The sequence below is a fragment of the Eptatretus burgeri genome, chromosome 9 (genome assembly GCF_056783735.1).
Source record: "Eptatretus burgeri isolate ZD-2024b chromosome 9, Ebu_testis_v1, whole genome shotgun sequence".
In the NCBI taxonomy this organism is placed as follows: Eukaryota; Metazoa; Chordata; class Myxini; order Myxiniformes; family Myxinidae; genus Eptatretus; species Eptatretus burgeri.
Window position 1 is genome coordinate 26,394,452 of NC_140969.1, and position 11,368 is coordinate 26,405,819.

General features: G+C 49.6%; 1 protein-coding gene across 2 annotated transcripts in view; it reads left to right on the top strand.

Annotated features, from left to right (window-relative positions):
• The window catches only part of NUDT5 (nudix hydrolase 5), a 74,078-nt gene extending 63,159 nt beyond the window's left edge, over window positions 1-10,919 (top strand). The window contains exons 8-9 of one of the 2 annotated variants that reach the window (XM_085894441.1): window positions 8,049-8,098; window positions 9,420-10,919. In XM_085894441.1, coding sequence (XP_085750567.1) covers window positions 8,049-8,098; window positions 9,420-9,443 — 74 coding nt within the window. In that variant the 3' untranslated portion in view covers window positions 9,444-10,919. The remainder of the gene's footprint in view (window positions 1-8,048; window positions 8,099-9,419) is intronic. The other variant, XM_085894440.1, reaches the window with a different exon arrangement.
• The last annotated feature ends 449 nt before the right edge of the window (window positions 10,920-11,368 follow it).

Consider the following 11,368-nt stretch of genomic DNA (forward strand, 5'->3'; position numbering starts at 1 on the left):
GAACTGGCCGGAACAGGCCTTGAAGCACCACAGCTGCAGATGATCTGGCCGGCACAGGCCTTGCAGCAAAACAACAGCTGCCGATGAAGTTGGCCGGCCTCCGCCTTGAAGCAAAACACGGCCAGCCGATGAAGTTGGCCAGCTTTTGCCGTTCAGTGGAGGTTGGTGGAGGGAGCGCGGTGGTGCTGGCCACTTGGAAGGCGGGCTCGGACCTACCCTACCTGTCTCCCTCCCAACCTATCGCCTTTGCCTGTCACTGTACATACCCACTCCCTTAATTTGTGAAAAACCAATTTAGCCCCAACTTATTTTTTTTGTTGTTTTTATTTTTACTTCCCCACTATAAATAGTCCCCTAACCCCCTTTATCGTCCTTGTTCGGCTAACCTATCCTGTCACCTAGCCTACTCCCAACCCCTACGTTCCCTTCCCGGAGGGGAACAAGGGAGAGCTAACGTCCTGTGTCGAGGCCCAACGAAGCCTCAGAATGGCCTCCCCAGAGTTCGGCGATCTAACCCAAAGTGGGTCCAGCGGCCCACAACGACAGCGAGGGGATGGATGGTGCGGAGGGGTACATCTCCTAATCTACCCTATCCATTTAACAGTTAAACTACCCCGGGGCTTTCAACAAGCGCCTCTCGCTTAAACTATTGGTTCTAACAACCCAGATTCCCGTCGCCTGTGTTGGTGTCCTCACAATTTCGGGCCTCGCCCCCCAATTTTCTCTCCGTGCCCTCACACGGTCTCCTGGCTGGGACACGTGGCTCCCTTTGGCAGGCACGACCCTCTGCCGAATCTCCCGCTGTGGCACCCCCGGGCACTACACTGCCTCCGAGCCTACCAGCTCCCTAACACCGGGGAGTGCCCCCCATGGCACCTCCCCTGAAACGCACACGTGGCAGGCCGGCCTCCCGGGCCCCTTTCCGAGGGTCACCCGTGCCCACAACACTGCCCACGCGGCTAATGGCGCCCCAGGCCCCCGCACCAAGCAGGCGCACCCGTGCCCACTACGCTATCCCGGCCCCCCATGGGCCCTTGGCCTACCGCGGCCGACTAGCCTGGTGCCCGGGGTACCCACTCAGCGATACTCACCTTTCGCAGCCACGCTCCCAAGCCCGTCAACAGGGCTCCTGCACCCCTCCAAATGGGTTTCGAGCCTACATTCCCACCAACAGCAAAACGACCTCCATTTTTCAATTTGACTAACCCAGCTAACTCACTTTACTCTGACCCCGGGGTCCCTTGGGCGGGAGTCACTCCTCCCCCCAATCACTCATCGCACCATGCATTCCCCATTCGCTCCATCCACACAGACCCGCTGGCCTCACTCACTCACCATGTACTCACCTCACAACTCACCAACTCTTCAACACACACACCGCTGAACTCTGCCATCCTCCTAACTACCTCCCCTAACTAACTCGTGCTCCCACGTCGTCCCTTAAACTAGTAGCACGTTCCTTTTAACACTACGTAGCTAAGCTACGTCCCCTCTACACATTCATAAGTCTGTCCATGTCCTCAAATAATCCCATTTTATTTCCCAACCTAAATCTGGCTACAATCCCTCTAACTAATCCATTCCACGGACTCCATGAGGACTTACCCCTGCCCCATGAAGTCGGTCTCGCTAAGCTAACCCTTCCCCCTAACTAGTTTCCATCCTGTGCCCAGGGTAAGGGGGTCTTTCACCCCTTGCCCAGGAATCCTGTGCACCCGAAAGTGAGGCTTGCTTTTTCCTTTTTTTTTTTTTTTCCATGCGCAGCACCTGCGCGGCAACTCAGAGCTCGCGCACTTTACACCTGCCCGTGACGTCATGCAGCTGCACGTGTACCTCGTCCCTCCTTGGACGGTACCATCCGGCAGAGATACCCCTCCTGCCGGATTCCAACCACACGTGCAGCCATGACGTCACCGTGCGCAAAAAAAAAACACAAGCCCCACGTCTCGAGGGGTTCCCCACGCGAACACATGTGCTTTGCCCGTTGGAGCTTAACACACACGATCGCGTGGAGAACCCGTTCGGTCCAAATCCATTTACCTGCCTAAACTTTGTCCGTCCGCGGGATCGGCAAATCCACCGCGTGCGTTTCCGGACCGGGACTTCACTCTCGCAAGCGAGCACGTGGTGGTCTCGTGCGTTGCACAGCACGAACCTCGTGCTCGCGGCTGGGTGAACCCGGCACGGTCCCCGAAACAACTACAGCCGCTACTCGGCTTTCTCTCCTCTGTCGCCGTCTCCGTCTCCATTCAACCCACGCACACCTGCGTGTTACGACGCACACAGTCCACACCATTAAACTCACCCCGGGAGACGCGGCTGCGTGCTCCCGCATGCCAACCGACATCTCCCTCTCATACCGCTCTCTCACACACACGGTCTCCCTTGCACACAGCGACCTTGCACACGGCCGTTCACTCACGCACGGTGCCTCACCACTCACACAAACCATACTACTTACACACGCGGGGGCACTCACCCGCGGTGCCTCATCCACACACCGTGCCTCACTCATACACGCGGGGGCACTTAACCGCGGTGCCTCATCCATACCCACGGCGACACTCACACACGCGGTCTCTTCCACACACGGTCCCTCACCCACACACGCGGGGGCACTAACCCGCGGTGCCTCACTCACACTCCGTGCCTCACCCACACACGCGGGGGCACTCACCCGCGGTGCCTCACTCACACTGACCGTTTCACTCACACACACGGCCTCACTCACACACGGTGCCCCATCCACACCCGGCGTGCTGGGAAGCACGCACTCTGGCACCATCGCCACCACACCACTCACACACGGGGTCGCTTCCACACACGGGGACGCACTCACCCCTTGCACCACACACACAGGGACAACCACACTGGGGATTCGTGTCCCCACAAGGGTCTCCGGGGCCTCTATACCCCCCAAGCTCTCCGTGCACCCGTCCACAGCACTCCTCCCCTCAACCTCGCAAAGCACGACCGAACTCACCTGGTCGTGATCCGCCTCAAGGGGGCAGACTCCCTCCCCTCGTTCCTGGAGGAGGCCATCCAGCTGCTCGCACTGGTCCTCCACCCAGTCCGCCAGCTCACCCCCATTATCCTCCACTACCTCCGTGTGTGTGTGTGCGTCACTTACCCCGTCTTCCTCGTGTAGTCTTTCCTCTATTTTTTCTATCTCCCATGTCTCTCCCAACTCTTCACCCTTTACCTCCCTTGTCTCAACTATTATTTCCTTTGTCACGGCCTTCATGCCCGCCTGCAGGCATCGGCCCATGTTCTGCGTCTCACCCCGGAACTTTTTCATCTCTTCCCTCATTTGCTGTGTATTCGCATCCATCGTCGTTTTCACTTCATTTGTATTTGTATCCATCTTTTCATCCATTTTTTGTGTATTCGCATCCATCGTCGTTTTCACTTCATTTGTATTTGTATCCATCTTTTCATCCATTTTTTGTGTATTCGCATCCATCTTTTCGTTCATGCCTTTCATTTCCGCATTCATTTGTGCCAGCATGGTGAATAGCTGGGCCATGCCGGATGCACTCAGCTGAGCCGTTTCGGCAGGGGTTGGGGAAGGGTTTTGGTGGAGAGGGGGGGGGAGGTGTCATACACCGCGGCCGCTGCCGCACCCACCTCGGGCCCTGGGTTCAGTTGGGCGAGTCCGTGTTCCTGCACAATCAACATTTCCTGCACGGGGATTCCATCCTGGACCATGGATTCTACATTACTACACATATACATTTCTAATACCCCCGGCTCCCGCTCGCCTTGAGACGCCATCTTGCTTCTCGTGAAGGGTTAATTTAACTCGCTCGTAATTTGGAGGGAATCGGGGGTCGCTTCTCTCACCCCTGGACCGATTCCCGTGAATTTAGCCGGAGACAGGAGAGCCCGTTTTCCTGTTCTCCGATACCAGTGCCGCGAGGAGGGCGATGAATTTGTATCGCACGACCTGACACCAGTGTTGCGGATTCGCGCCCGCCGGCGTGCTGACGGCCACGTAACTCGAATCGCGGCACGTCGCCCAGTGTTGCGGTATTCGCGCCCGCCGGCGTGCTGACGGCCACGTAACTCGAATCGCGGCACGTCGCCCACCGGACGGACAATCCAGTCGTGACCCTCTCGGACTAACGCCGGGAACCAGTCACGGGTGGACCTTTCGGTCTCACCGCGATCGAGCCAATCAGCCCCCGCGTGGGATAGGGTTGCTCGCCAAATTCGACCTACCTAAGTACCCACGCGGAGGGTAGACCGGGCGATCGCACCTCGCCGCAGGTCGACTTCGGACACGGGCCACTTAAGCGACCCGTTCCGTACTATCAGAATAACCGAGCGGTGTTATCGTCGACCTCGACGGTTCGATTAATTATCGGGCGTATTCAGCCCACTACCAACCCTTTACGTGAAGCAAGATGAGGATTCAATGGGAGAAAAAGACGAAGCGAAGCGGGAAACAGTTCAACAATAAAGCACATTTATTCGCGACGAACGGAAAGCACACATATTCAATTCCACCAAAAGCACACATATTCAATTCCACCAAAAGCACACAGAAAAAACACAATTCCATTTACACAAAAAGCAAATATAAAAGCGAAAACAATGCAGAGCTAATACCGACTACCGAGCACACGGCAACACTTATACAATTCTACCTCACAGACGGCGCCGACAACACATACCCAAAACCAAGGAAAAGAATACCCTCAAGGATGAGGCGGGCCTGAGGCCGAGACCGGGTCGCGCCTACCCGTCTGGTAATGAGACGCGGAGCGGCGATGGCGCCGCAACCCGCGGGCCTCGTGGACGGTGTCTGGTAGGGGGTGGGAAAGGGGCCCCCTTGGTCGCACTATCTCAGCGCGGGGGGAAACAGGAGGGGGTTGCTGATGCTCGGGGTATAGAGGATCTTTATTATCCCTGGTGTGCGTCTCCACCTCGGCCAGGTCGCGCTGCCGGCCTTCCTCGGGCGTGCAGCTCCCGGCACCGACGCGAGCACCCCCTCGTCTGCCTTCGCCGCTGCCGCCTCTCCGCCTCTGGACTCTCCGACTCTGGACTCTTCTTTGGACTCTCCTCGTTGGACTCTTCTTTGGACTCTCCCGTTGGACTCTTCTTTGGACTCTCCCGTTGGACTCTTCTTTGGACTCTCCCCAGCTTCTCCAGCTACTGCAGGCTTCGGGCTCCAGACTTCCACGCAGCTCTGACTGACGAACACGGTCCTTTTATCCCCCCGTAGCTTCGCCTTTGACCCCCTCCCTTTGACCTTTCACCTCGCTCCCCATTGGCCCGAGAAAAAGTGGGCGTGAAGGCTTTTTGATCCACAAATTTGCATATATCGATCGTCCTGGAGGCGGGGCCAAATCGCCCCTCGCTCACCGATTGGACGGCAAAAAGTGGGCGTGTGTCGTTTTTGATCCGTTTTTGAAGCACAAAATCCGTGATTTTGTACACGCTGTTCAACGTGCGCCCTGCACGAGTCCAACACCGGTACCCACAGCGGGGCAAGAACGGTGGCGATGCTACGGTTGCGAGGTGTGACGTGAAGGTCGTGGCGGTTGTGGTGAAGCGGCGTTGTGGTTGGTGGTTGATGTTGTGGTTGTGGTGGTAATCATGGCGGTTGGTCCAAAATAAAGATAGTAAAAGAAAAACGGCTATCCTGAAGAGTCGCAGCTCGCATAAATGACATGTATTCCCACTAGACAACGGGTTTGGGCCTAACTACACATATACTTGCCGAGATACCTCACCTAAGGGACCTGAATGGTGGTTTGCGAATTTGGTAACCACAACAATATATATATATATATATATATATATATATATATATATATATATATATATATATATATATAGTAATTTACTCGCAAATATGGATCTTAGTTGTTGAAATCGCATAAGTGATGTCTCCATTTGAAAACTTGTATTTTCTTTCTCACTGACTGAATTTGATCAATGGAAAAACATAATAATTTGTATTCTTGAAATTACATAATTTGCATAAATTAAAGATGGCCACCACCATCTCTGTTTTATATCAAATTTAATAACCATATTTCTCGGTTTCCAGTTGGAATTTTGACATGATTTAAATTGCGATATTTAACTGCATACAGTATATGTAAAAAGGTAAGTAAGCAACCTTTTGGTGATCTGATTGCTGGACATTCTGTATGCAATAACTACATAGGGACTATATTTACTTTTCATTTGTCATAATTTTCATCCTCTGAATCACTACTCTCTATCACTACAAATATCGCAATTTAAATCATGAATCACTTTGACAAACAAATCATTTGCACAGTCCTCTGCGGCATTCCAAGAACAGAACTGTGTGCACAGGAGCCCTGAATAAACACAGTGGCAGGTTGCAGTCCTGTCTACTCAGGTTGCAGTTGTTGTCTATGCAGTAGAGATTGGTCAAATCTCTCATTTCAACAGGAGCTCCTTCCTTCAGAAACATAACTGGTTCCAGATGACCATTGTAGTGATCTTTCAGCCATTCCCTGCAGGCTCCCACAAAAGGGGTTTAGCTAAGTGGCTGTGAACCCACAGTGCCACTTGGTAATTGGCTTATAGTACATGCTGGTAGAAGGCATCATCAGTTGGTGGAAACATACAACCTGCCTTGTCTGATGTGCATGCATACCGATACCTCAATCCATCCAGTAATGAACATAATTTGGCTTTGAACCCATACAACACCTTAACATACTCCCCAGACACTCTTTGGAGCAGGACAGCTGCCATAGCATGAGTAGTGGTAGACTTACCATCCAGTGGGGCTTCAGTTTGATTGACATGATCAATAGCAGCATAAATAATAGGGCAACCATCAGTCACTTTATGCCTGGTGTTGGCTTAATGGTTAGGGTGGTGGGCTTGGGATCCTCAGATCCTGAGTTCAAATACCACTCAACTGTTGAATTAATACCAGGTGGGGTTGACTCTGCCTGTCATCTTTCTGAGGTTGGAAAAATGAGTGCCAGCTTGCTGGTATCCTGTGTCGGAGTGGCGACCCATCCAGGATTGTGCCCAATAGCCAAGGAGACTTCTTCGGCAGCACCAACGCTCTGCACAGAGTATGGTCCCAATGGATGGATGGATCAGTTATTTTAATGTTTTCCAACGCTCTTGATATGTAGATATCTTCACTCTGACTTGCGATGTCAATGGTAGCCGGTGTGAGAAAATGTCTCACTTCATCATAAGATACACAGTAACCAAGTGAATGAAGCGTGTTTATCAACTGTTTGCTTCCAAAATTATGGTGGATCTGCAGAGCTAAACTTAGGGTAAAGGCAGTTTGTACTTTCTGACAATGTGATATGATGCTATGGCACAAGGCAATGACCTTCAAGTTTTCAACTCTCACCACAGTTGCTCCCATCCATGAAGTCCTTCTTGTTGACACACCAGTTGACAAAGTCATACACCACATTGGGGATGAAATTGCCACATGATTCTGCATCGACTCGACTTGGTGGATCATACATTGTGGCATTGTGTTGGATGCAGTCCATGTGCTTTCTGAGAATGCCAGCAGCTGTATGTAGTATCTCCAACTCACCTACAGTGGGGACATCAGTTGATGTTTGCTGCACCTGATGCTCCTCACTATCTTCATTCACTTCATTCAAAGCAAGAGCTTTTCCAAGTGCAGCATCAATGGCGAGTTCACTCAAACATACAATATCAGATTGTCCATGGAGTTGAACAAATGCCAATTTCTGACCATAATGGTTGGTGAGATGGATTTTTCATTTCCAAGACTTGTATTTGTCTGCATCGGGTAGACCTTCTTCAGAGAGCTATTCAGTAAACAACAATCATAGCTTTACCATTGCTGTAACTGGCATATCCTTGAACAAAAGTGTTTCATCAATTTCCCTGGTTTGGGCTTTGAAGGCTTTATCATGTGCAGCATCTACTTTATCTTCTGCCTTCATCTGTGCAGCAGCTATGTTATGGTTTGAATAATATTATGTCATATGCAAAGAGGTCTGGGTGGGCAAGCATCCATAGGTGTGTAGTTTTGTCTTGTCTTCTTTCTGCAGCTGTGAGCACGTTGGCTCTAATGCTTTGTCCAGTTCCTGTAGTTATTCGGGTAAGTTTTTCCCCTTTCCTTTTTGCAATGCCACAGATCAAGCAGTGTTTTCTGATATCAAAGTAATATGTTTCATGTCTACTCAGTCTATGTGTTGAGTTGCCTGAATCACTGGTTGCTGCACTGGGCTTCTTATTACGACCACATGCCTGAAATTGTGACAAAGACTTCTTTAGAGTGTAGCTTGCACTGCATGATTTGTGGAAGGATACTTTTAGTCTCCAGCCAGAATGTCATCTTTAATGTTCCACAAGGTATTATAAAGTTCATCTTTCCGAATGTCATTTGCTCTCATTATGGAAAGTAGCCCTTCTCATGTTGGATTGGTTACTATTCCGTCCTTGTCTTATGCAGTTTGAAGGATGTACCTTTAGGTGTTTAGCTGTGGGTTCACCAGCATCCACTTTCAGTCAAGCTTGTAATTTATCAATCTGAAAGCAAGCAGAACAATATTTGTAATGTTTGCAAATAAATTGAATTGCAAAAATCATTCCTTTGAAATAAACCTCAAAAACCATGCGGGACATTACCAAAGCGTACAAAGGTCCAAAATATACAAATGTGTGTTTCCTCCGGCATAGCATGGCTGCCATATTCATTTTATACAAATGAATGATTTCAGAAATCAAACTACCAATAATTTAATGTACTTTCTACAGATATGTAAATAATTTAGAATCATCTGAAAATTCCATGTAGAAACTGAGGAATAGGGTTATAAAATTAGGTATATCAAACAGTGGTGAGGGTGACCATCTTGGATTTATGCAAATGCTGTGGCGTCACGAATACAAATTGGTAGGTTTTCCTATCAAATCAAGTCGGTGAGAAAGAAAATACAAGCTTTCAAACGGAGTCAAATCATGTATGCAATCTCAACACCGAAGATCCAGATTTGCGAGTGAATTACAACATATGGTGGCAGCCATATTGGATTGATGCAAATAAAGGGCAAATGCTATTGGAAAGCTGTTAATTTTTTTTTTATTTCTCCCAAATGTGTAGATTATTAAAAAAAAAAACTTTAGATCATTCAAATATTCCATCGAGAAGGTGCAAAATATGGTTATGAAGTTGAGCATGTGAAATAATGGCGGCCATCTTGGATTTATGCAATTTAGGCAAATGTAAGTGCGAAGAGTCATAATTTAAAGATTGAAACAAGTAGAAAACACAGAAAGCATCATTTTAGCATCAATACCAAGTTGAAATGGCTTTTACTCGCAAAGTTATTTTCATTTCTTAAATATTTTTGGGGAGGTTTTTGGGCAAATTGATCAGAACCATGGAAACTTTTTGATGATAATATTTTCCCTTACAGAGATTGCACATGTGGAGAACCTGACAATCGATTCACGCTTGTACATGTATGCCTTGGGAATGGAATCTGCACTTGGCAACCCAAGACCACAGCGGTTTTAGCTCAAGAATGGCAGAACGTTCAACATTGAGCATGCACAGGCTCTCCAGCAGTCACGCATTTTGTTTGCGAAATGTGACTTGTGGCAAACATTCTCGAGTTACCTGGTTGTTTTATGGCTGTAATTTAATGTTAGCATTCCAACTGTGGAGGTAGTTGTGGTAATCCGGGTGGTGGGGGGGGGGGGACCTGAGAACTTGCATGTGTATACGATATAAAATGGTGTCATATTGTACAAGGTTTCGATAAACATGGGATAACCGAATATTTACTTTTGTGATTATGCTTGTTCCCTTCCTTCATTCTCCTCAAAAACTAGCTCACTTAACAGGGTTTCCAGTTTAGTTTGTAATGTAATCTCTCTTATAATACCGAGCTTCCACACTAAAAACTCGGCTCGCCGTCACACAATCCCTATACTATGAAATTGCTGTGGCACTAAGCGGACATGCCGACAATGTTTTTGGGAAGTCTTGGCGTTCCATAGTACCACTTGCATTTTGCACAATGCGTATTTTTGTCATTCCCCGTGTATTGTCTGTCGTTTGCTACCAGCTATGTTGTACTGTTATCCCGTGCATGTGCACGGGTATCGCTAGTTTAATTTATTTTTAAGTTAGATCACCATACTTGCTCGTTCTTGAACATGCACAGCCATGTCCTCTTTGCTCGAGCAGCTGACTGAGGAGGCATGGTATGGACATGGTGGAGAGCAGCACCGCCAAATCGTCTCAAATGCACCAGGGGTCATTGGCATGAACCTCACAACCATCTTTTGGTGGGTGCCCGATAAACTGAACATCCCAATAAAGACCTGAGTGGGCTTTCGACATCCTCCACGGTGGCCATGTGGAGAATAAGAGCTCCTTCAAATCTGCACTGTAACGTGGCTCTGGACGCGGAGATCCATCAGGAAGTGTCTGAGACCAGAAACTGTCGCAGTCCTTTTGACATGACTTACTGGGCAAACAGACGGTCTGGCAACTGCAACGTTGGTGGCAGTTGGGTGGGACTTGGACCCAAAGCAGGGGAGACCGTTGCCTCAAAGCCAAATTGCGGAGTGCGCACTAAGCGCACGTCCAACTCAACAGCTTGTGGGTCAACCTGGTACAGCCGCTCAAAGTAACTTGCCCAGCGGGCCTTCACTTTGGGCTCCTCTGTCAAGGGCCCACTACCCTCCGCTCCAACTGCAGTACACCGAGGGACGGGCTTGGAGGAATGCAATACACATTATGTTGTAAGCAGGACGAGAATCACTTGACCACAGGTGGTGCTTTACCTCTTCATAGATTCCTCACACATAGGCCTCTTTGTCCGCCCTCAGCACAGGACAGTTCTATGTCTCAACTCCCTGAACAGCTCATCTCTGCCATAAAGCCTGGGACTGCGACTCTGTTCAATGGTGGGGGGGGGTGGAGGTGAAGGGTGAGGGGGTATGTCAGTGAAGTAATGCGACAAGTGGCTGACAGTCTTCTGCCGCTTGTTTCCCCAGATCCTCCTATAATGATGTGCCAATCAACCCCTACGCGGCTCTGCCAGAGAAGGTTGGATGCTGGAGTGGGGAGATGGCAATACCATTGAAGGACTCCTTCACTGTTGTTGCACCTGGGTTGTGACCAAATTTGTTGACAGGCAGTGGTTGTGAAGACATTGCCACGCATCTTGGGAGGGCAGACTACTTGTTTTTGGTGGAACTGCTGGCAGACGGTGTCCCCAATATGTGCCGAGAGCTTTAGTACACGGTCGTAGGAGGTGCTCATGCTCACGTGGGAAAGCCCGTCAACCAATTTCCTCGTTTGTGTGAGCATGCAACATCAGTCCTAGGTACAGTGCCTTCAAAAAGTATTCAT